This window comes from Monopterus albus, unplaced genomic scaffold (assembly GCF_001952655.1).
Source record: "Monopterus albus unplaced genomic scaffold, M_albus_1.0 scaffold222.1, whole genome shotgun sequence".
NCBI classification, from domain to species: Eukaryota; Metazoa; Chordata; class Actinopteri; order Synbranchiformes; family Synbranchidae; genus Monopterus; species Monopterus albus.
The window spans coordinates 98729-125146 of NW_018128102.1; the positions used below are offsets into that span (position 1 = coordinate 98729).

Here is a 26418-nt window from a genome sequence, read left to right on the forward strand (position 1 = left end):
CAGACACTGAAGGTCTCGCTGTCAGGCTTATACCTCAAATGAGCATGTGTGTTTTCATCACTATTAGGATTCACACCTAATGCTTTTGCACAGACCAGGTAACTTCTTCACAATGCTGTCTATTGCTGTGGGATAGTGACAACATCCACTAGAGAAAATTGAGGTGAATCATTTTGATATTCTGTGAGGAAAAAGAGTATTCGACTCACTAGTACCCAGCTTGTTACAAACACCACACAGATTTCAGGCAGGAAACTCTGATACCAAATAAATAAAACCAATAAAATATTTTCTCTAAAGTTTATTGTTTCATGAATGGCCACCTGTTTTATGTTTCATTTTGCAATTTGTCTTAAAACTTAATTTCACTGAGCAATAACTTTTGTCTTTATCACAGCGTTTCATACAGTACCTGGCCTCCAGAAACACTCTGTTTAACTTGAACAACTTCCTGGATAAGGGAGCTCTGCAAGGTAAAATGATCTTATTCATATTTTAGTCTCCAAAATGCACCGTGTTTTTACTTGGTTTTAATTTGGTTTTAAGAGCTGAGTGGGCGGGATTAGCCTCAAATGACTACCACAGTTTTTTAGACAATCAGGGGAAAGTATTTTACAAAAACTGGTTTTTGTGTGTTTATTTGATGCTATGACACACATACTGCATAATATATATGTAAAAGGATTTATGTAACAAATGGTAGAAGTCATTTGTAGCTCTGTCACATAACAGCCTCAGTTTGCTGCCTTTTTTTTCTGACTTTCTCTCCTCACTTTTTCCCATCCCAGGTTACGACATGTCAACCTTTATCAGAAGATACAGCCGTTACCTGAACGAGAAGGCCATGTCCTACCGACTGGTGGCTGTGGATTTCACCAAGATGAAACGAGGGTAAAGGAGGTCGCATACACGGTTATAACTGACACTTTACACACCCAGAGCTTTTTGCACTAGAGAAGCGATGATGACAAACGGATGACAGATTTCTTTTGTGTTTCACTTATTTTGATGCAATATAAATTTTCTTTTAGTATAGTTGCGAGTCATTCATGGAAAGAATAGTCTTTAAGGATTTGAATTCAGTTGCTATTCTTATAGACCATGTGTTAGAAAGAATGAGTGCACTTGGTGATCTTTTAAAGAAAGAGTTCTGTTGAAAGCCTCATATGAAAAGAAATAAATGCACATGGTAGTGCAGGCTTGCTGGAGACTTCTGTATGAGAGTGACAGCGGGTTCCTCGTTTTTGGATGTTGTGTAGTCAAGGTATTTCAATTTCACAGAGTCCGGTTCTTGCGAAATGACTTTGAATCGTCTGTCATGCTGACCCTGCTGAGCAGATTCTCATTATTTATTGGGAAAATGTGTTTCAGTCATGATTTGCTGCAAACCTTTCACCTCAAGTAGCAGTCCAAACTTTTGTATGCAAAACAGTATTTTCCTTTTGTACTTCCCATAATTTCTTCATTCCTTTTTTTTTTCCGTTAATTTGCATTAGAATTTAAATACCAATTTGCATCAACAAGGTGCCTGCTAACAACTGTGTGTGTTTGTTTCCTGTCTTGTCAGGATTGACGGAGTGATGCGTACCATGAACACAGAGAAGCTGATCAAAACGCTGCCCATTATTCAGAACCAGCTGGATGCTCTGCTGGATTTCCAGGTACTGACTGACTGAGTGTGTGTGTGTGTGTGTGTGTGTGTGTGTCAAAGTTGTGGTCGATTCACTCTAATCAAAATGTAAATTAAAACAAGAGTTTGCAAACCTCACAATACTGAATGTAGGAAGCATATTATGGTGACAGATTTCATTTTTTAGAACATGTGTTTTGAGTGTGTGCACAGAGGGGAGAAGGGATTTTACTGAAATTGGTGGTTTCACTATGGTTTGTGCCAAGGAGCACTGATGAGGCTTGTCAGTGAAATGCATACTACATGTGCGAGCGCTGTTTGAGTGTCTGTGTGTGTTGCATGCAGTATGAACCTTTTCCTCGCCTAAACTAAACTGACAGTCGCTCAGTGTGTGCTGATGTGTTGGCTTTACACAATGGCAGAGAGGTTCTAGATTTTGCAGAAAGATGTTGGTGGCTATCTGAAAGAGATGGTTTCTCCTTGTGAGAATGTTTTTGATAGATGTAACTTACCCCTCTCTCCCCCTCTGTTCTCTCCAGGCCAACCCTAATGAGCTGACCAACGGAGTGATCAACTCAGCCTTCATACTGCTCTTCAAAGACTCCATAAGGCTGTTTGCTGCTTACAATGAAGGGGTCATCAACCTGCTGGGTAACACACACTCGCATATGAACATGCACACACACTCACAGGATAAATACAGTGAGCCAAATGGCACTCTCCTAGATGTGGCAGAAATGATGAGCCGCAGTTTGTTTTGCATGTACAGACACGCTCGTGTCTGGCAGATATGTAAACACACATCCAACATCAGCGCGCGCGCACACACACACACACACACACAGTCTGGTTACAGCAAGTACATTTTGACAAGCTGTCATGTACTGTAGCTGCTAAGTGCTTGTGTTTGTCTTCACTCAGTCATCCACTGATTGTTCCTGCCTGGTTTTTCTTTCCTCTCCTCTTTCCTTTTCTTTTTAAAAATTTTCCTTTCTGTTTCTTATCCCCCTCCTCCTTTCTGTCTCTGCAGAGAAATACTTTGACATGAAGAAGAACCAGTGTAAAGATGCTCTGGACATCTACAAGAAATTCCTTTACAGGATGACAAAGCTGTCAGAGTTCCTCAAAGTGGCTGAGGTATATTCTCACACACATAAAAGTACACAACTCTACAGACACATCAGTTTTTACCTGTAGAATTTGTTTTCAGCGCTACAGCTCCATTCAGATTGATCCTTTTCTTTATTTCTTCTCTGTTTCTTCTTCTGATCACATTTACACACGCTTTCATAGATGGTAAACAAATATACACACACGTGATCAAACACTGCTATATAAAGTGTATTTTTCCACATGAAGACTACTGGCACAATTTGGCTCACTCAGCTCTGTGTAGACGAGCGTACTTAACTTACCCTCACTGCCCCACATTTGCTGTGCAGACATTTACACATGCACCCAAAATAACCCTAAGATGGAGGACGTGGTTAGGTGCTTCGTTAACTCCCTCTCCCTCCGTTCCCCGCACTCCTCCATCAAATCCTTTCTTCTCCCTCGCTCTTCCCTCTCTCCTTGACAAAGATGGATCCTCGTGCGGCTCTCCCTCGCCCCGTGCCCACAGATCATTCCTCTTTCTTTCTCTCCTCTCATGCCTTCTTCCTTCCTTCCCTCCCTCCTTTGTTTCAGCAGTGTTGAAAGAATGAGAATCAGCTACTGTAAAGTCAGCAGAGGAAACTACACTCATGGTGCACATCCTTTGCATTAATGTACATTCAAATAAATAGTCCTAATTAAATTCCTTTGTTTATTATAATTAGGTTTTGAGGAGCCCCCTGGATAATGTGTTCCTTTTTTATAGATATAATTTAACAGATTGGTGTGTACACACACAAACACACACAAAACAGCAAGAGCATGATGTCTATAAGGTAGTAGGAGTGCACTTTTATCAACTCTTATTTATATTTTCTGATGTTGGTCATGTTGGTGATTATTAAAAAGTCCAGGACTACACTTTTCACTCACGTTTTCTGTCTTAAGATGATTTTGTTGTAGGTGTCCTTTTTTAAAAAAAAAATGTTTTAATTGTTGTTACATCGTTAATCATAAGTCCCCATGCCCGCTCTCTCTCATTGGTCAAACATACTTATCACTGTGCAGTCATCATCACCATTTGCTGTGAGGATCGGTTGTCGTATTGGCCGATCCAGATGTCAGACTTTTTTCTTGTTTATTTCTGTTGTCATTTATGTTGACTTTACCACTGCATGGAGTAATGATTCCTGTTTTGTTTTTTCTTTTTTCATCTTTTTTCCAAATGGACCCCGCCCTTCTCTTTATTTTTCTTTTTTCATTTAATCCCACCTACCTTCCTCCCCTTTATTTTGTTTGTTTTTTGATGACAGCAAGTTGGAATAGATCAGGGTGACATCCCAGATCTCTCACAGGTCAGTGTACATCTCACCTTCCACTTTTTTGTCTTTATTCTCACATTTTCATTCTTTCTCTTTCCTCACATTTTTTTCCCTTGAGCACTACATGTGGTTTTATTGCTCTGTCTGTGCTTTAGTCCATGAACTCATGCCTTATCTCAACGCTACACCTACAGTTGTTCACTCGTTCCTTTTACCTCACTTCACCAACTCCTTGTTTTTATTTCAAAGCACCATCTCCTCTAACCTGATCTTAATCTAGGCAGCTCCCTTCTGATTTGATTGATTTTGCTTTCCTGCTATCTCTTTCACTTCTAAATGCTCATAGATCCAACAAACAGGCTGAGGTGTGTTAAGCTGGCCTGCTGTGCAATCAGCAGGCTTAATGCAGGCTTCATCACGTGGATTTGAAATCCCTGGGTAACTGCAAACAATAAACTTAGACCTTCTACAAAAAATAACAGCAATAACAAAGGGCTTGAAAAACAAGACGGCGGCACTACAAGGGAATAAACTACATTGTTTCTGATTTTAGTTGTCAAAGCTAAGTTTGCATTTTTGCCTGATTGTGAGTTCAGATGAAGCACTTCATGCATGCTTTGTATTCTTAAGGGTTGGGAGGATCTAAGAGAGGCAGCAGATTTCTCTGGTTATACTAGCATACATGGAGATGCACATCAGACTGAAAAATCATAGATTTCATTTTTTAAGTCTAGCTTCAGCTTAATTATATGAGCTATCTCTCAGAATAACACACCTGTCTGTCAGATAACACACCAGTTCTCCCAGAAAATTGCTGCGATCACAAATTCTTTGGTATTCTCATGTTTAGTTTGCATTTGAGCAACACAAACAATCTGAGAGAGGAAAAAAGCCAAATCTGATACATTTCACACAGAACTGTAAAACTGGACTGGGCAGAATTATTTACACCTTTTCAGAATCATCAGAAATAGTTATATTTCAAACATGTCATGCTCCTTATGCATCCCTAACAATAATTGATGAGTTCCAGCTCTAGGTTTGCTATAGGTACTTTGGCACATACTGATATTGAAAAGTTGACAACATGGTTGCTTTTCTGCCATAACAATGAAAGATTACACACACAGACACACAGCTGTGTAATATGTTACAGCCTCAGTGGAACATGACCTTGGTCTGCATTACTAAAAAGTTATTAGAGTGTAAAGCTGGACGTTAGCAGCATGTAGATTGACTGTGTGGGTGTTGAACGTGTGGTGAAAGAGCACAGTTTGCTGTAGTCGTTAAATACGACGTTTTCCTTCTCCCCTCCTCTGTCACAGAAAACAAAAGGATCATACATTGTAGGTGGTGGGTTACACACTGTACTGCTTACCCCCTCCAACCTGCTTACCCTCCACCCCCGGCTTGAACATCATACTTGCTCATATATGTGTGTCTGTAAACATATGTGCTCATGCATTCCCAGGTATGGTTGGTTGGTTGGTTTGTTTGTTTGTTTTTTAACTGAGCAGCGATATGGTGTTGACTCAGTGTAGTATGTGTGTGTGCGTTGGCCTCAGGTGGCTTGCTTGTAGCTTTCAAAACACACACGCCAACCTGCAGGCACACAGTTCTGGCACAACAAGCAAAAGGCCATGAAACCTCATGAATAGAAAATGAGACTTCACCCTTCCAACCCTCATCTTCATCTGCATGAGAGAATCCCTGCACCGGGTTTCGACTTGCTCATTTAAATTCCATCCCCTCCTCAGATGTTGTTTAGTTCATATTTCTTATGCACGACATGATTGCTGCAACATGCATGGCAGAGGTGCTGTAGTAGTGACTGACCCGACCATTACCGTGTTATAATTGTAAAAAGAAAGGAAACATGAGAGAGAAGAAAGATGTGACGACTTTTTCCTCCCTGCCTTTCAAAGTTAAAGCTTTGACTCAGTATCTTTAGATGTCAAGAGACAGGGAGAAACTGACACTTGGTTGATTCTCTCTGTGCGTCAGTCCTAATATTGACTTGGCTAGCACGAAGTCTTCTTTTCAACCATTCAATCCCACTGACAGTTAAATATGGTCCTTTTTTTCTTCTGAGACACTATTGCTTTAGCATCTAGGTGACAATTTGGCAAGAACCCACTGTCTAGGCAGCTGCAAGGGGCTCAGAAGCCAAAACACTACTGAATGTGTGTGTTTCTGTGGATGTCTGCAGCCCTGCTGACAACACGCTGTTCGTTTTTGCAGATGGAGAGACAGACATAACATTGTCATATTTTCACAGTGGAAGAATTTCCTCTCTCCTTAGCCAGAAAAGAACTGGACTTCCCCCCCCTGCATGTTAAGTTGTAGATGTGCTATGATTGTACGCTTGATAATGCAGCCGTGTTGCTTGCTTTTGCACTCTTGTTTCCCATGGTTTTTGAGCAATAATGAGGCACCTAACGAGCGCATTGTGTTGAGCTACGTGAACAGTTGGAGCTGAACTTGAATTTGCATCAGAACTACTTTTCTTTAGTAGCACAGCAACAATCCCCAAGCAACCTACTCACTAACTTGCAATCCAGAACGGTTTAGTTCAAATTTAATGTGGCTGCCTTATGCCATCTTACAGCAGGAAGCATTTTAGAGGCTTTTGGCCCCACACATTTTCTGGTTAAGTTATTAAGACAAGGTAAAATGATTACAGCATGATCTCTATCCCCTGTTGGAACAAATGTTCAGATACAAGAGGAGAAATGTACTGGCAAGACAGATACAGAGTACATCCTGGCACTCATTGTGCAGGGGTGACAGGGCCTCACGGTGCAAGACAAAGAGGTAAAACACAGAAAAGGAAATTTGAATGGAACAGTTAAAGAAACTGTCACCCTTTGCTCATCTGACGTCAGGAGAAGAACTGGTGCGACCTCTCCTCCACTCCACCTTTTTTCTTACTCTTTGTTTTTGAACCTCCTCCTTTGTTCTCTCTCTTTTGAGTCTCCTGCTAAAAGTGTGAGTGTTTGCTGCATGTTGCTATGACTATTCTTGGAGCCTGATGCACTCTGTTACCTTTGTGCGAGACCAACTAACTCTGAGTGCTCTATGTGTTTTGTATGTAACTATGTGTAGGCAGGTCTTTTTTTTGAGTATTTTAGACAAACAGAAAAAGGGAATGAGTTTGAAAGTCAATTTATTTTCTCCTTTTACTTATATTCATTTCTCTCCCAGGCCCCCAGCAGTCTCCTGGAAGCTTTAGAGCAGCACCTGGCTTCTCTGGAGGGTAAGAAGACCAAGGAATTGAATGCAGATACAAGGTAGGTGTCTTAATTGCTTGCCAGTTGCATCAGGTTTTCTTGAAGTGTATCACAACCAGAACTCGGAGAGAGAGAACCTGTTTCACAGTAGATTAGAACAGCTGAGGAAAAAAATAAGAACTATTTTTGTTTTGTCTTGCAGAGCATCCACCCTGTCCAGTGCTGTTTCATCTCTCTCCTCCACTGGCATGTCCTTCAGCCGCATGGATGAGAAGGAGAAGCAGCAGGCCTTGGAGGAGGAACAGGCCAGACTGCAAGCTCTAAAGGTTAGGTTAGGTTACTTTATTTATACCCGTAGGTAAATTTGTCTTGCAGTCAGATCAAATGACATCCTTGACACATTCACAAAATACAAGAATAAAATACAACAACACATAACATAAAACCTGGCGCCTACACCGAACGTAATAGGTAACCGCTGTTATACCAAATCATACCTGAATCGGGAGGCCGTACCCAGTGCTTTAACAACAGAAAGACCAGTGGCAGCACATCTCACAGTTACTGCTGTCACCCTGTTCTGCACTACCTTCTGTTCTTACTCTGATTCTAGCAGTTGCGACAACGCCGTTAAGGGGACTCTCTCTTCCTCTTGTGTGACTTTTCTGTCTGCACTGCACACCCCCCACAAAAAAGTTAACGCACACTCACCAATACAGTGAGGAACAGAAGTATTTAAACACCCTGCGATTTTTGCAAGTTCTCCCACTTAGAAATCATGGAGGGGTCTGAAATTCACATTGTAGGTGCATTCCCACTCTGAGAGACAGAATTAAGAAAAAAAAAATTTCAGGAAATCACATTGTATGATTTTTAAAGAATTTATTTGTCTTGCACTGCTGAACATAAGTATTTGAACACCTGAGAAACAGCAAGAATTCTGGCTCTCAAAGACCTGTTACTGTGCCTTGAAAAGGTCCACCTCTACTCCACTCATTAATCTAAACTAGTAGCACCTGTCTGAGCTCTTTAAAGACACCTGTCCACCCCACAGTCAGTCAGACGCCAACTACTACCATGGGCAAGACCAAAGAGCTGTCAAAAGAAAACCAGAGACAAAATTGTGGACCTCCACAAGGCTGGAAAGGGCTACGGGGCAATTGCCAAGCAGCTTGGTGAAAATAGATCAACTGTTGGAGCAATTGTTAGAAAATGGAAGAGGCTAAAGACGACTGTCAGTCTCCCTCGGACTGGGGCGCCATGCAAGATCTCACCTCGTGGGGTATCACTGATGATAAGAAAGGTGAGGAATCAGCCCAGAACTACAAGGAAGGAGCTGGTCAATGACATGAAGAGAGCTGGGACCACAGTTCTGTCGGTAGAACACTACGCTGTCATGGTTTCAAATCATGCATTGCACGGAAGGTTCCCCTGCTCAAGTCATCACATGTCCAGGCCCGTCTGAAGTTGGCCAAAGACCATCTGGATGATCCAGAGGAGGCATGGGAGAAAGTCATGTGGTCAGATGAGACCAAAGTAGAACTTTTTGGTCTAAACTTCACTCGTCGTGTTTGGAGGAAAAAGAAGGATGAGATGCATCCCAAGAACACCAACCCTACTGTGAAGCATGGGGGTGGAAACATCATGCTGTGGGGGTGCTTTTCTGCGAAGGGGACAGGACGTCTGCACTGTATTAAGGAGAGGATGAATGGGGCCATTTATTGTGAGATTTTGAGCAACAACCTCCTTCCCTCAGTCAGAGCATTGAAGATGGGTCGTGGCTGGGTCTTCCAACATGACAACGACCCGAAGCACACAGCCAGGATAACCAAGGAGTGGAGAAGCATATCAAGGTTCTGGAGTGGCCTAGCCAGTCTCCAGACCTCAATCCAATAGAACATCATTGGAGGGAGCTTAAACTCCGTGTTACTCAGCGACAGCCCCGAAACCTGACAGATCTAGAGGAGATCTGTGTGGAGGAGTGGGCCAAAATCCCTGTTGCAGTGTGTGCAAACCTGGTCAAGAACTACAGGAAACGTTTGACCTCTGTAATTGCAAACAAAGGTTTCTGTACCAAATATTAACACTGATTTTCTCAGGTGTTCAAATACTTATGTTCAGCAGTGCAAGACAAATAAATTCTTTAAAAATGTAATTTCCTGAAATTTTTTTCTTAATTCTGTCTCAGAGTGGGAATGCACCTACAATGTGAATTTCAGACCCCTCCATGATTTCTAAGTGGGAGAACTTGCAAAATCGCAGGGTGTTCAAATACTTCTGTTCCTCACTGTACATTCACCGTGCCTTGTATTGATGACGTATTTTCCTCAAACGGCCTTGTCAGAGACTCATCAAGAAGCATTATGTTTATACAAATGATATGCAGCCAAATGCTTCCCAAACCATCTCAGTAAGAGGTTTCAGTGATTAGATCACAATCCGTCTTGGTGGTTGTGTACACTTGTATTTAGTGCTTTCCACTTGTGATTGCCAAGGACACTTTTTAAAAAGTCTGAATGGGATCATTGTTTATCCTTATGTCTGTGCAAATATCCTTGCATTTGTTTTATTTATTGTCATGCCATTCAAAATTATTCAAAAATGTTTAGTGGTGGTTGGTCTACGAAGCATAGTTATTTTTATATTAGCCCTTAATTTAACATTGCATTAGCCAGCCACTCTGCAGTGAACTTTCAGACTCCTTAGGAACTTGTTATATAATTAAACCTTATTTTAAGGAAACACTGAGGAGGAGCGTGAAAATGTCAAGCATGAAATGAAAACGTTCATGTAGATTTTACTATATACAGAAACAGAAGTGCATAAAGGGATTTGATCTTCTGAACTACTAACCGCAGTCACTGCCCTAGTTGTAAGACCGTGTCGTGACTATGCTTGCAGCGAGAGAATAAACAGCAAATCTGCAGGAACTACACAACACTTGAGCCCTGACAAATGGCACAAATTGTTCATAAAAAAAAAAAAACAGTGCGCTGCTTTGCTGTGCTGTAGAAATCAGATTGACTATGTCGTTGCTGATTGATCACCCAGCAACTTTGTTGAGTTCTGAACTCCAGTTGAGGATAAAGGCCAAAAGTCTCAGTGGTGAACTGAGCAATAGAGTATAGTCGAGTATAAAATGTGTTGACATTTCTTGCTCCATCCCTGGGAGTCCTGCCTTGCAGCAAACTGTAATTGAGTAAGAGCAGTGAAGCTACCAAACAGGCATACGGCGACTTTGGGGGTGTGTGTATGTGTTAAGCATGCTTAATCTTGGCAAAGAAGTTACAATATGTCTAGCAGTGTTTGCAATATCTCTTTGAGCTTTACTGATGTATGAAGCATGTGTATATCCTGGCAGATGAGGCGCAGTGTGTGTTAGTGTTTGGTGTGCTTGTTTATGCGTGTGGTTGATTGGATTTTAATGCAGTGTTTACTCTGTGCCCTTGGTTGCCCTGTTTCTGCCAAGGTCCACTGATTACCTTTGACTTTAGTCAGAAAGGCGAGGGAAGATAGAGTGAGAGAGAGAACATAACGGAGTGAAAAACAAGAGCAAGCGAGCCGGGGTCAGAAGGGGTTGTCCAGATACTCTAGTCCAGCTGTCTGTGTGCTCTGGTGTCCATATGGGCTCAGCACACACGTCTGTACACGTACAAAGACACTTGCACACTCAGCTACTGTCCAGCTGAGGCCTTAGCCCAAACAGCAGTTGTTCTCATTTGTTCCTCGCTACACACTTGGAATATAAATAAAGAGGACAGCAGGAGATTGTTTATTAATCTGCTCAAAGTCCAAATTCCTTTGATTATATCATATTTTACAGTTTGACTTTTAAAATTTGTGTCCATGAGGCAGCATTGCCATTCCCACAGTGGTCAGTCATACCAAAAATTTAAAATGCTGCTGTTTTATAAATTACTTTGTGTCTTCCAAACATTACTTAATCTGATTTGGGGGAGGGTGGAGGAGGAGATTACTGTTCATGCTCCCACATAAGACATAAATGTATCGATCCCTATGGAGAAATTAGGTCAATGCAGAGGCTAAAGTAATAAGATCCAGAGGGAGATGCAAGCAGAGCATAGGCAAAATAAATGAGAAAAATCAATCAATAAAGCAAAAAGTGTTAATATTTTCACCTGTGGCATTATAAAAAACCTGCGCTGATGTTTAGATGTGTTGGAACAACTTCAGAGTACTGGATAACTGATATAAGATCTGCAAGTAAAATATCCTCGGGTAGCTTTAATGTGTTATCCAGTCGGGTTTCTTACTTGAGAGCAGTTTGAGACTTGAAATTGTCAAGCTTTACCAATGTATGTGTGTTTGGTTTCAGAGAGAATAGTCTGCACTTAAGACCTGGGCCTCAGCTGGATAGGGTCAAATACTGTTTGAAATAATACAGATATTATATAATTAGATTATCTTAAACTTTGTCATTACCCATGCACAAATACAAGGCAAGAAATGCAGTTTAGCATCTAACCAGAAGTGCAATAACAGCAGTGAAGAGTGCGCAGTATTTACTCTATGAACAGTCAGAACTAATTTACCAATGGATATGTATAATTGATATTTACAGTAAGATATGTAGGGTAATGTACGATGTACAACAGACTGTGGATTCAAATTACAGTAATGGACAAGGTACATTAAGCTTATGGAACACTAGTGCAATGGGATGAAATGGGATGAAATGGTGCAGAATAAAAAAAGTTACAAGTGAACAGTTCAGTGGATGTAAATGATGTAAAGATAAATATGGAGTATCTTCATAGTGTGCAAATGAATACAGAGCAGCATCCTGTGAGAGTATTAACAGATCACTTCAGTGTTACAGGTAACAGAAATGTATTGCATTAGTCTCGGGAGGAGAGATGAGAAGGGGGGAGGTGTGTGTAGTGGTATAGAGAAAGGTAGTGGGGGGGTCAACGGGGGACAGAGTTCAGTAAGGAGACGGCTGTCGGGAAGAAGCTGTTCCTGAGTCTACTGGTTTTTGTCTGGAGGCTCCTGAAGCGCCTCCCAGAGGGCAGGAGGTCAGACAGTTTGTGGGCAGGGTGAGAGGAGTCCTTGAGAATGCTGCGAGCACGTCAGAGACAGCGTTCCCTGTGGATACCCTCGGTGGCTGGAAGTGGAGTCATTGGGATGCGTTGGGCAGTTTTCATCACCCGCTGCAGCGCCTTGTGGTTTGGTGTTCTCTGTGTGAGCGTATTTAGGTGCGTTTGTCTTTGACTAGAGTGTATATGTTCATGAGTGAAAATGTTGAAAATGATTTGGATTTATTGGAAACAAAACCTGTGTGTGTGTGTGTGTGGTATATATTCATATTATTATTCCTTTCCAGTGGGGAAATCATTCATTTTCTGATGAAATTATGGTGTTGCTTTTCCAGGACCAGCGCCTGAAGGAGATCAGCATGCAGACTCCACCCTCTGCCTCCCCCAGCAGCCAGTCGATAGGCAGCGCTAACAACCACCACATCACACAAACCCCGGAGTTGTTCAGCTCCACACTGTCTACTAACAGGTGCACACAAACAAAAATACATGCACGCACACCATTTAGCCCAAAGGTTCAACTCCATATACCGTACATTCACATGTCCACTATTTTAAGTGACACTTGCAGTATATCCTAAAGAAGTACTTTTAAAAGTAGTGTAGCCCAGTTCAAGCTAACAATGGACCAAATAACTGTATATGAAAAGGTTTGCTCACAGTGGCAAATCCACGGGTAATTCGTATGACACATAACTTTGCTGTTTTTGTTTGCTTTCACCGCTCTCACCGACTCACTATATGTTACCTGTCTGCACCACAAAGAAAGATATCATCTCTGTGGTGAACTTAGTGGAGCTAAAGGCGCAGATATTTCCCCAGGATCTAGTACAGAGATAAAAGGAAAACATATGCTTGACCTGCATTTATCAGTTGGTCAGAAATACGAGTTCACCATAGCAGCTTGTTTCTACTTTCCTTAAGTGGCCAAAAAAAATCTGTTAGCGCAGGTTTAAGTCCTCTAAATTTTCAACCTGTTGAATAATGAGCACTGATAGACCTGACAGTAATACTTGCAGATACAAGACTGCAATTACTTTGTCCTGACATATAATTAAAAATGCCAGTCAAATACAATAAAGGTGAAAGCTTATTTCCACTATGGCCCTCATTAAAATGAGCAAAGTGAAAGATGACAGCTCTTAAAGTCAGGCGAGAATTATTGAACATCCAAAACAATATAAACTAATAAGCAGACTTATGAGTGTCAGTTATTTAACAAGTATGTAAAGTGAGTTTGTATTGTTTTAGATGTCTGCCCCAACAAATCGTCTGCATCTCATCCTCGACTGATTTCAGCTGTAACTGAGTTACAGCAAAACTATTTATTATTGATAATTAGAATAGAATTAGTATTCAACATGCATACACCATAACATGCTCTGAATTTACTGCTTGTAACTGTTTTATTACTCTGTGGAAGTTTTTACAGCCCTTTAGGGAGAGTATTCATCTTTATTTGTGACAAAGGAACATTTTTATTGGTGGCTGTAGCTATTTATGCTTGTTTGATTAAATATTAATACTCTATCACCATCTGTCTTTCTGTTTCTCTTCATCTATTCATTTTATTTCATTTACTTTTTTCCACCACTCTTTTATTCTCCTCTACTCTCACTGCTTCATTATCCCTCGTTCCTTCCCTCTTTTCTTTTGCAGTGTCCCCAATCTGAACAGTGACCTGTTTGATCTTCAGCCGGCCTTCATCCCCGCTGTGCAGAGCACTCCTTCCATCTCCACTGCCAACAGTGCCTGGGGAGGTACGCCACCTTTATACACACACACACACACACACACACAGAATAACCTGCACAGGGCAGCAGCAGGGGCACACAGAAGACACACGTCATTCACCTGTCTGGCCATTTGTCTGTCAGATCATTCATGTGGCTTTTTATGAAAACCATCCATCAGTCCACCATCACTCTCTCCCTGTTAATGTGTCATGCCAGTGTCTTGTGTAGAGATAGTTAAACAAGTTTTGGGTGGAGGTGTTTTCATTGGAAGTACCTGCAATATCTTTGTTCTAATAAATCTTGTAACCGTATGTTCACACGCTGAGCAGCTCAGTAAACCTGGCTGAGGAAGTTTCGGTGATTCCACCACCCTCTCCTTGTTTTGTTGTTTGTCAGCATGAAAAATGTAGCTGCAGCAGAAATGCTGGGCAAGAATATACACTTCCACAAATTAGGGTTGTTTTACAGTATGCACCCCGTCTGTTTGAGGAAAAAAGACGACATTACAGCTCACAATCAGCTATTGTATCGCAAATCAAAAATTAGCAAAAAGATGCATCTGGAGGTACTGTCAGTGCAGAGTAGGCTTTATGACAGAGGATTTAACTGAAGCCACTTAGTGTTTGGGCAGACTTTAGAGTTGGAGCTACTTCCTAGTTCAGATATCAGCCCTGCACATTATCACTGGCTGCGACATGGCACAAAGGATACTTCATTTAGTGTCCAAGTCTAAATGTATGAGACACTGACGTTTTCGGTAGATGCAACAAAAATTTTTTGCTTGCTTTAAAAAGCATTTGAAATTTGTGGGAAATGTGCTCATCTGCTTTCTACCTTAGTTGAATGAGACATTTGATACCGCTCTCATATCGGCCCATTAAATATAAAGCTTTAGCCATCAGTCGGCTAGCTTAGCTTAGCATTAAGACCTGAATTAGAGCACAGATTGGGTCACACATTTCAGTCCGAACTTGACCCGTGCCCGAGAGTGTGGTGTTCAGACCCGACACAGTTTGTGCTGTGTTTTCCCCTTACCATTAAACAAAGCAGACATTTGAACGCCCTAGCCATCTATCCTAAAGTTTGATCTGCCTATCTGAAACAGGGACTGAGTCCCAGAATAACAAAATCCACCTAGTGGCACCTCTAAAGCTCACAAATTAGCACATATCTTTGATTGTTCAATCCAAAATCATAAATCGAAAATGACAATTTGCCATTTTACCAGCATGTTAAGTGCTGGACATTTGACATTTTCACAATTTCCCAGTTTTTGATCATATTAAACAAATGAGATGTAATGTGATAATTAGGCAGTTTTATCGGCTTTAGTAGGTGGATTTTGTTACCTGTAGGCAGTGACATGATAGTTTCCCCATTTCCAGTCTTTATGCCAAGTTAAGCTGTTTTCACACATGAACTCTGGCCTATGTCTGTGGAATCAGGCCCAGGCTTCGTCTAAAGTTGCCCTTTCACACATGTAGGAGGGAATAGTTTGTGTCAGATATGTTCTCACCCATGGAAATTCTCTGTTTGGTTTAAGTGAGAGAGGGGTACTTGGGTAGAGCACGCAAGAGGCGGGACATGAAGTGATCACATAGCCAGTTTGTAATTTGGTCATAAACATTCATAAAATTTGTCTGACTGTTCTGGCACCAGCTCTTAATGACAGAAGTTCCTGAATCTCGTTGTGTCTTCACTTAGATATTTTTGTTGGCATCTTCATTGGAAATGACAATTTTCCTCACCATCACGTTTGTATTTTTCTAGGTTCACACTAGTCACATGATAGAACGTCAACATGCCCACTAACTCGCTGTGAATACTCCAGATTATAATCTGCTGTATTCTCACATGGGCTCACTCAGGCTTACATGGACTTTTTACTATACTGTCCTGATTTCTGGGTCAACTGACTGATGATCTGTTGTGTTTCTTGGAAGGCTGGTGGTTGCCGCCGCTGACATGTTTTATTGTTAGCCCCTGTTTTTAACCATCTCTCCTGGGGATTGTGCTCTGTATTCTGGTTTCATGGATCCCACAAAGACTCTTTGAGATTTCAAACCCTGATCCCCTACAGGGATATGGATAAAGACAACAAAACATAGAGCGCATCAGTGGATTTCCTCGTGCACAGGTTTAACTTTCTAATGGAAGCCTGCCATTCCCGACCGCCTGTGCAGAGTCCCAAGTTACTAAGCAACAACAAAGGCAGGACACTGTGGATGTAATGACCACATTGCTAATCTAAATGGATTAGTTTATCTGGAGGTGGTGGAATCATGAGTGCAAAGAGAAGATTTCAGCCCAATCTAAATCACAATGTGATGTTTATAGCTATGGTTATTTTTTTTTTGTCAGGTCAGACTAGTCAAGCTGTTACCAGACACAGACAGGGCTTTAATCAGTCATATTTAACTGCATTCCCCAGGAATGGAGAGCCAGCCTCTGCAGCAGACCGTCCCAGCCATGACTCTAGATTTCGATGCTGTGTTTGGGAGTAAGACCACGCCCAGTAACAACGGCCCACAGCCTGCAGCCGGTAAACCCCACTCTCTCTCTCAGACTGTCCAGACAGAGGCAGTCTGAAAACTAAAACCCTTCTGGCTTTGCTGGCAGCGCACGCATAGCATTTAACTAACCTTCTGACTAGTTCCAGGAATCTGTGGGTGTTTCTGACAGTGAGTGGGTGTTTGTAACTTTCTAACTTTGGCACACAGCCTGTTATTTGGGATCTTATAGCCTTCAATGACGGTAACTGTACAACAAAATCAAAATCCAGAGAAGCAGGGATCAGTTGACTTAAAATCGATTTTGGAATTTTTCATTTTCAAGTAACTTGAAAAAGGAACTGACTTGAAAATTTGGTGTTTCTCCATAATGGTAGATAATGTGAAGTAATCTGTTTGATCAGGTTTGATTGACACAAGCAGATTTTGATTTAAATATGGCTAATTCCTGATTGATACACTGAAATTCCAACAGATCCTGCCCAATTGAAACTTTTAAGAAAAGCGCAGAGGAGTTTGAGAACATAGGTTTTCAGGATCTTTAAAGTTCTTTGGTCGTATTGTTTTGACTTGATTGAAAGTTAACTGATCCCAGTTCTGGTTCTCCATGATAACTTCTTTTCTTTAAGGGTTTTTACATAGGTCTGCAATTATCAGCAAGTAAACTGACTTTTTTTTTTCAGGGTGACAAAGGAAATGTGTTAAATACTATTGTTTTTATGTTGCATTTCATTCAGTTGTTCATATCATCACATGTTTTAATGCGGTACTTGTCAGTATTATCATTCAATGTTTCCTCAATGATTCTTAAAATATAAAGGGATAGTTGGCAGGTATTTCTTGTAAATTTTTGGGGTGCATCATTTAATCAACAACCAAAATGTTTTCATCCTGTGAACAAACTGTCTAGAAGTCTTGAATGGAGTAGACAGTGTGTAGGAACCTACTCTCCAAGTAGTACATTCTGTCCTGTTGTCGGTTCCTGTCCGTAATGGTAACAGCTTTCCACTGATGGCTATTAAGTGTTGCAAGTCTCAGACTTTGGCTCCGAGCCTTCTTATTAGCTTACTATCTTTTAACATCTTAGCAACTGACACAATCAATCTCGGCGCTTCTCAGCCCTTTTGGATCTCGAGCCACCCCTGCGGAGCATATAATTTTAAGGCACAGCGAGTTATCGACGGTGCCAAAGGAGGCACAGTAGATAAGACAGAGTCCTTGCAGAGGTCATCTAAAGACTATTTAGAGAAAGTTACACTATAGGAGTTTGGTGAAATTATCGAGTTTGAATTGCTTCATCTTATCTCAGAGTTCCTTGTTTTCTCGGGTATAGATGGTCTTTAAGCTACTGCAGTTGTTTTATGCTTTTAATTTTTGTGTAATTTTCTGTGGAACCTTTGAACAGTCAGGAATGTGGTGCTCCAGTTTTTTTTTTTTTGGTCTGAAGTGAACTCTCACTCGAGCCTTATTCTTTGTCTTTAACTAGCTGAGCATGTTTTCATAGTGACAGTGCCCATCAATCAGTATTACTGGGAACTTTCTAGGATTAATCAGCCAGCTGTTTCACATCAGCAGTTGCTGCACATACTGTTCAGTTCTTAGGATCGCTTTAGCAAAACAGGATTATTATCACTAGTCAAATCTGGTGGGAAGTCATCTTCCAAATGGAATCTGAATCTTTGATTAGTTGGCAGAAAGTAAGAATTTTATGGCATGTTACTATCACATTATCCTGCCATTATTAGAGGTATTAGCATTTGTACCACTGTACTACTACTGCTTCAAACATTTGCCAAAGTGAATCTGTTTGGTCTGTATTCCAGTAAATGTTTTACAAATCCTTGGTGCAGAAGGAGCTGTTGATTTCTGGCTTGCTCTAATCGTTTAACCCCCGTCAATCTCTTCTGCTCTACTCAGAGATAACAGTCGGAGGCTTGTGGCTTTAGTGTGCAGCCTGCTTCTGGCTTTGGACAGACTCGCTTCTTTCTATTAATAGGGCCTGTTGAAGCTGCCACTGTGACTACTAATATACCATCTGGGCAGCTGGCAGCATCTCAGAAAAATGCTTTTGTGTGTGCAGCTACTGTATGTCTCTATTTCTTTCTGTGTGCACACCCATGCATTGTCTGCATATCCCTGTGTCCAGGTGTAAGCATGTTTGGTAGTGTTTGTGTGTATGTCCATGTTGGTGTCTGTTTGCTAGTCATCTGTCTTTTTGCTCCATCCCATCTGTGTGCTTCTGTTCATCTGTTTTGTCTTGTCGTTCACGCCGCTCCCACCCGCTCTCCCCTCCCCCGGTGTATTTCTCCTCATCGTCTCCCCATCTCACAAGGCAAGAATCACCCAGGCAACTCCTTTCCATCTGTTCTCCTCCTCCTCCTCTTATCTTGCCCTCCTCATATTTGCAATTCAGTCCTTTCTCTTTCCTCTGTCTCCTCCACAAACTCTCTTCTAAATAGGATTTTTGGTTCACTTTTAACCGTTATCTCACTGTATTTATGCTTTGGTGTACAGAGAAGTCGAGGCACTCTTATGTTGTGATTTGAGTTTTCTGAAGGGCAGTGAACAGTTTGTATTTGTGTTACTAAAGCTTACTTGTTGTTTTGTGATTTCTTTATGAGGTATTCTCACTTTGCTATCATTCATGTCTGTTGTGTCTTCTCTTACTGACGGTCCTTGCAATGAATTTTCTACACCAACTCGAGATGGGATTTTGCTTCAGTTTTCAGTGGAAGATAATCATTTATTTGGGACTTTGAACAAATGAATCTTCCTGTTAATGTGTATGTGTTATACTGTATCTTTCATCAAGGGATGCAGTTTTAAAATTCTTTGATTTTTCAAATCAGTTTTCAGAATTTTGGATTTAAACATGTTTAAGTGTTATTGTATTGTGTTTATGTGGTTGTCTCAACTCTGCTCATGGTCAGCCTTAGTTTCAGTTAACACAATCACATATCTGCACATTGTGTGGCTGATCTGGATCTTACCCGCTCCCTCATCCTTGTTTTCACCATCTGTAGTTCGTTCACCGCACGCAAGGAATTTCTCCAAGTTGAAATATGACTGCCCTTCCTTATTGAGTGGTGCCTGATGTGAATGTAAATTTAAACCCATCAAATTCATATTTAACACTCCATTTGCAGGGCTGTCACTTTAAAATGAGTCATTTGGGAACATTAATAAGTCAGCCAGGAACAGTTTTCAACCAGACTCTTAAAGCTGACTTCAGCTTAATTGGCTAACTAGCTAAAATCTGTTAGCCACAGTTGTCATTTCAGCCAACAAAAACAGCAGTTGTCGACTAGAGGTTTAAAGTTAGTATGTAACTTTTTCAAATATTTTTATTGTAGAAATCTGCTCCAAAACCTGTCTTAATGTGGAGCGATGCTGTCGAAGCCTCCTGTGACCCACAGTCCTTAAACGGCACTGGCAGCAGTGCAGAGATGGGAACTTCTAGCAGGCACTTGATGTGAAAATATATACAACACTGTTCCCTCTTGTGCACCAGGTGCAAAATATTGCACAATTATTGTCCCGCCATATGTGAATAAAGCGATACAAGAAGAACATTTACTAATAATAAACAATTTGAATCAATGGATTAAGCCGCCATATTCCATGTCTGAAAAGGGCTTTAGATAATTTAAATTCCTGTCACATTTAGAAGCAACACATTTCACCTTCCCAGTGTTTTGGAATTGAACGCCAGATATGGATTTACTTTCTTTCTTCCCTTTGATCTTGTGCTCTAGTGATTGTTAAATCCACTGCTGAAACACCTAAGCCAGCACTTGTAGCATTATCCTCCCAGTTTGATACAACACTGTCAGTGCTCACTCCCTCGCCTCCTTTTCTTCCTCCTTCAGCGCCCGACTCGTGCCTTCCTTGTGTTTTTCTTACTGCCCCGGGGTGTATGATCTATGGCGAGGGTTTGTTTCACAGTTTCTTTCTTTCATTCCTGCCTTTATTCTTTATCTCTCTGCCTGTCTTCTGTCGCTCGCTTGGTTCAATTTAATTCACTGGCCTTTACCAACACAGTGGTTTAAGAAACAAAAAATTAGCCACATTGCTGAAGTGCTTTATCACAGTGACAACAATAATGGAAATGCTGACAGTGGGAGAGATATTAGGGTGAAGAGAGTTGAAAAATAGGCAAAACTATTTCTTTCCTCATCCTCGTTTTACTTTCTTTCCTATGTCTTGTTTCCCCATTGTCGTCTCTTGAACTTTCCCCTTGCTGTCTTCTTTCTGTTTGTACGCTTCCCCTTCTCTCCCTCATTGTGTCTCATCTGCTAAGCTAGCAGGAAAAGCATTTTCTGAATCTCTTGTGTCAGCACCACCGTCAGACCAACACACTGCTTCCTAGCTAAATATTATTCCTCCCTGTTTTTCCAACTATCAGTTGCCTTTCTCCCTTATTTTCCACCTTTCTCCTCCTTCGTGCTTTGCAGGGACACTGTTTACAGTGGTGGTTTTTCTTGTTCATTTCTTTCCAGCTCTGTATTCTCACCTTGCTCCTGTCTTTGATTTATTTCTGCTTCCTGTCTCCAGGTATTGATTTTTATCCCGTAATGGTTAATGGATCTATGGAAGAAACAATAATGCAAGGAGCAGGGGTTACAGATTATAATGAGGTTTCACTTTCAATGTGCCTTTTTTATGCTTGCCTTTTCTCCTTTTATTTTAGCCATGTTAACTGCTTTCACTACCAGGTACCCATATATCAGCTCTTACACACACCTTAAGGTTTCTACAGCAGAGTAATACGGAATTATTAGCTGAATGAGTGCTGACATGGGAAATTACCACAAGGACTTACACACACAGCCCAACACAGGGCATCATTTGCACCTACCGACCATGGACAAACATGATGACACTCTCACGCAAGCATGTACGCATACATGTTCAAAACGAATCACTCTTCAGACTTCAGGGTGCACAGCCACTATGGCAGTAAATAAAAATATAACGAACAGGAGTCTCTGTCCATGTAGGTAAATGCTAAAAAATAAGTCAGGAAGAATTCAGTTAACAGCAAGGCTAGTAGTGAGATGGAGGTTCATATTAAGGAGATACAGTTCAGCAATATTCTCAGATAAAACAGTCCAGCTCTGCTTCATTGAAATAGCTCAGTCAGCTTTCATTAGATTCAGGATGAAACTTCATCTCACTGATACGTTTAATGCAAGTAACAGTTGGTTCTGTTCTCTAACTTCACCTCAAGCATGAGTTTCCCTGTTTTTCAGGTTGTCGTGGTTTTACAGATGATCATTTACTAAGCGCTGACAATCTTAGCTTACAGTTATTAACAGTTGCAGAGTTTCTACTTTAATTTATTTGAAGCAATGTATTTAAAACGGAGATAGACTAAAGCAGTTGGTGACCATAGATTTTTTTTTTTTCCAGTGTGGTTACAAAAGAAGATACAAAAACACTTTTCAAAATCAAAGAAGCCCCAAAGGCTCAAGGACAATACAAGACTCTAAAATAAAATAAAATCAGTACAGATGAGGGAGTTGGGTGAAAGAGACAAGAACAGCCCAGCCAGAAAATTAAGGAAAGCAGTCATTAGCTAAAACCGGGACACAGACTATTAAAAATGTGTTATAAGTGGACATATAAAAGAAGAAAGGAGCGGCAGGACAGAGCTGCTAACATTAGTCTAAAGGCTGTTATAGTGGCAGCACCGACTTTCACATGATTGAGAAATACTAAACAGTGGAAGTGGTATTGTGAATGATTTGTTTTTTTTTTTTTGGACAAATCTAGAGTTCCACAAATTAGAGATGTTGGTTAATGAAATATTCTTTGATTTTGAAGGTATTGCTTGGTCCCTGCAGAAGCCAGTAAGATAGCTAATGTTTGCAGACAAACACACTGGTAAACCCATTCCTTGGAAAGGCTAAAAATAAAATCTCCTAATTCTTGAAATGCTGAGTATTTTATTAGTACGGCCTCATGTACACAGCTTTAACATGTGGAGAACTTGACAGACCTCCTGGTCACTGTTCCTGGAAGGGTTTTAGCAAACGGTCATGCCTGTTTTTGCTTCCAGTAATTTACTTTTTTTTTTTTGTATAGTGTGCTCCTCAATACATATTTAATCTGATGTGTCTATCGACTCAGTCTGTGTCTGTATGATGTCCTAACGTCTATGTTCATTTACATCTGTATCATGTTACCAGCCTGTCATATCGACATGTATTGCTATATGTTTTCAGCTCATTTTACATGTATGAGTTCATTTCTCCTGCAGGTTTTGATGCTCTAGGGGATCTATTGAAACCAACAGTTCCCACACACACTGCACCTCCTCCTCCTCCTCCTCCTCAAATGGCCATCCATCCTGGAGGAAAGCTGCTAGCCAACGACCTTGACTCGTCGCTGGCCAACCTCGTGGGCAGTAAGTGTTGAGATGCATGTGTGTTTCTAGGTGATTGTGTCAGCAAAGGGAAAACAATCACTTAAGATGCAACTAGTTTCTGTTATTGCAAGATGAAGTAAAATCAGAGAAATTGGTATATAACACTGAAATACCTTCCTCCCTGTCTTTCACTCAGTTGCTCTCTGTTTCTGTCCCTCCCCAGATCTGCAGTTTGGTGGGGCCAAAAAGTAAGTGTTGGGAGTTGTAGTACTGGATGGAGTATTTAGACTATTACCAGGATTCCTACCTAAATTCTGCCACCTAAGCACCCAGTGTTTAACACCTACAGTCAACATCTAATTTGTTACAATTTAAACTCGATTTATGTTTAATTTTGTGACAAACCGATTCCAGGTAGAGGCAGACGGCTCTCATACAGGTTTATACTCTTGTATTTGCAGTGCTTGCAACATTATTTGTCTATAAAATTTATGATGTGCATCACAGAAAAACATTAAAAAAAAAAATCTAATAAAGTAAAAAGAAGAATCTACAACTAAATAGACCATGCTTCTAAGACATTAGTTTCTTTTATTGTTTGAGGAATTGGTCTCAGGTTGAGCAGGTGCAGAAAAACATAACCCTAACAGTGTGCTTGTTTTGTTGCTCTGCTCATCCCTTTCCAGGCCAGAGATGCAGTGGAACCAGCCTGGAGAGAAAAAGCTGACTGGTGGCCATAACTGGCAGAATAAGACCATGTCAACCACACCGTGGAGTTCTGCACCCATGGCCCCACAGCCCATGCCTGTACCACATGTGGTAAGGAGAAGGAAGCCACACACACACACACACACACACACACACACACACACAAATGCCACGCCCGCGAGCCCTGGGAGTGTCTTTAAACTCAGGTAAATCTGGAGTCAAATGATCATGAAAGGTTTTAAAGCAGCTTAGCCAAAGTTGTTTGGAAGAGGAAACAAAAACATCATCCAGGTTGTCTGTTGTAAGCTTTCATTACAGCTTATAAAAGACTCCCCTCCAGTGTCAGCTTTGACCTGCTGAATTAGCTGTAGTACAAGATAAAACACAGTATTCTCGTGCAGTTATAATGTTGCAAACATTTTGTCTCGGATTGCTTTCATTTTACTTTCACAAAGTGGTTTTAATAATCTGTTGGTCCTGTGACCATGTTGCATTTTCAGAATTTCCCAGATTTTTAGTAATTTATGGCCAAGGCTATGAAAATAAGACCCATATTAACATGAATCTGAATTATCTTTCATTAGGTTCCATCATGGCTTTTCTAAATCCTGGAAAGACTAAACTGCAATGCACACTGGTGACATGTGATGCGCGTCAAAACACACGGACCCATTAGTTTCAATGCACACACACCTGTGGTGAATTGATGCGCCATTGCAAGTTGACACTATTGTCCTATTTGCCTGGGGTCAAAGGAATGCAATACTGGGGTCAAAGGAATGCAATACTAGCCCATTTTGGTAGTCCCGCACTGAATTTGTGCAGCTCCCAGAGTGTGTTATTCACGTCATGTGGTGGAGCACGATGCAACACCCCCAGTGTGCGTTGCCCTTAGGCAGGTGTTTTATTTGTTCAGGCTTCTTATTGCTTTATAGTAAAGGAATCAGTTGGCATTTTGGGAAATATGGTTACTTGCTTTCGTGACGAGAGTTAGATAAGAAGATCACTGTCACGGTCATATCTGTTAAATATAAACCTACAGCTTAGCACAACGACTGGAAACAGCTCGTTCAGCTCTGATATGAAGGTAACAAAATCAGTCTGCCAGCACATCTTAAGCTCATTAGGTCACATCACGTCATCCACACAAGAAACGAAGAGTAAAAACAATGTGTGGGGGACTATTTGTTAGCCTGGCTTAGCATAAAGACAGGTGAGCAACATGTGAAAACAGCTGGACTGGTTCTGTCCAGAGGTAACAAAAAGCTTCTACTAGACACAAGTGTTTCTTCTCTAACTCTAAACCGAAAAGTGAATACAGTACACACATTTTCCAGAATGTCAGTTGAAAAATCAACATAATTAGTTTTGTATTTACTTTGAATCCCCAAAACATAAGTGTTACTTTTATCTAAATTAAACTTGCTCTTACAAATAATCCAGAAGTGTTGTAGCGCACACACTGAATTCTCTGTCTGTGTGCATGTACATGTGTTGTATCTTGTGCTGGTGTATGTGAGCCTATTGACGTGGTTCAGTATATAACTGCCTGCGCATGCACCGTGTGCTCGTGTATGTGTGCTCGTGTATGTGTGCTGATCTTGGCAGTTCCTGATTGTCCTCCTGATCTCTGGACTAGTTTCTGGCTGACGTGGACAAACTGTCACTAACCCTCCGCTTCCTCTTTTTCTCCCTTTCCCCACTATGTATTACTTTCTCCTTTTTCACTCTCTCTCTCTCGCTCTCTCTCTCGCTTTCTCATGTCGGTTCGTTTCCTTCTTTATCTTCTTTCATCCTCCGCCCTGCTGTCACTGTGTGAAATCTCTCCTTCCTGTCCTGATCATTCTCTTCATCCATTTCTTCCTTCTGTTTTGCACCATCATCCACTCGTCTTCCTTCCCTTTGCTCTTGTTTTATTGCATCTCTTTTGCGTTGTCATCACCTTGCTGTTTGTGCTACACTGCCTTTGACATCTGCACGTCCATGCTTTGACCCCTTGATTGTTTTTCACTCTGTTTCCTTTACTTATTTGTCAAATTTACCTCTTTGCCCTGTTGTTGTTGCTCCAACTTCCCTCCTCTCTCTCTGTACAATCTCACTGTTATTGTTGTTCCACACGTGCTCCTTCTTTGTCCTATTGTACATTTTCCTCACCATCTAATGTGCTCTCATTCGCGTTCACTTGCCTTTTTTTTTCTCAATTCTGTTTCCCATCTCTCTTTGTTTGTGCTTCTCGTTTTTTTTTCTTTCTCATCCTCCTGTCTTTAATTCTTTATCCAATCTTGTTCACTCTCTTCTGCTTCTTGCACTTTCTCAATTCTATTTCCCATCTCTCTTTGTTTGTGCATCTCTCGTTTTTTTTCTTTCTCATCATCCTGTCTTTAATTCTTTATCCAATCTTGTTCACTCTCTTTTGCTTCTTGCACTTTCTTACCTTCTCTACATCTTTCGTGGAGTTCTGCACCCATGGCCCCACAGCCCATGCCTGTACCACATGTGGTAAGGAGAAGGAAGCCACACACACACACACACACACACACACACACACACACAAATGCCATGCCCGCGAGTCCTGGAAGTGTCTTTAAGAATTTTTTATTATAGTGTCTGATTTTGGTGGTTTTAGATATCATTCTTTATAAGAGTAATAACTTTGTACTCAGGTAAATCTGGAGTCAAATGATCATGAAAGGTTTTAAAGCAGCTTAGCCAAAGTTGTTTGGAAGAGGAAACAAAAACATCATCCAGGTTGTCTGTTGTAAG

The 26418-nt window shown here is 41.0% G+C and overlaps 1 protein-coding gene across 5 annotated transcripts in view; it reads left to right on the forward strand.

The window, feature by feature from the left end:
* LOC109971363 (phosphatidylinositol-binding clathrin assembly protein) overlaps positions 1–26418 on the forward strand; it is a 69260-nt gene that overhangs the window by 29928 nt on the left and 12914 nt on the right. For 3 of the 5 annotated variants that reach the window (XM_020619557.1, XM_020619559.1, XM_020619558.1), the window contains exons 4-17: positions 398–473; positions 789–891; positions 1568–1661; positions 2170–2281; positions 2661–2767; positions 4036–4077; positions 7249–7334; positions 7477–7600; positions 12667–12800; positions 13991–14091; positions 16499–16609; positions 22840–22986; positions 23171–23195; positions 23634–23766. In XM_020619557.1, coding sequence (XP_020475213.1) covers positions 398–473; positions 789–891; positions 1568–1661; positions 2170–2281; positions 2661–2767; positions 4036–4077; positions 7249–7334; positions 7477–7600; positions 12667–12800; positions 13991–14091; positions 16499–16609; positions 22840–22986; positions 23171–23195; positions 23634–23766 — 1395 coding nt within the window. The remainder of the gene's footprint in view (positions 1–397; positions 474–788; positions 892–1567; positions 1662–2169; positions 2282–2660; positions 2768–4035; positions 4078–7248; positions 7335–7476; positions 7601–12666; positions 12801–13990; positions 14092–16498; positions 16610–22839; positions 22987–23170; positions 23196–23633; positions 23767–26418) is intronic. The other 2 variants (XM_020619561.1, XM_020619560.1) reach the window with 2 other exon arrangements.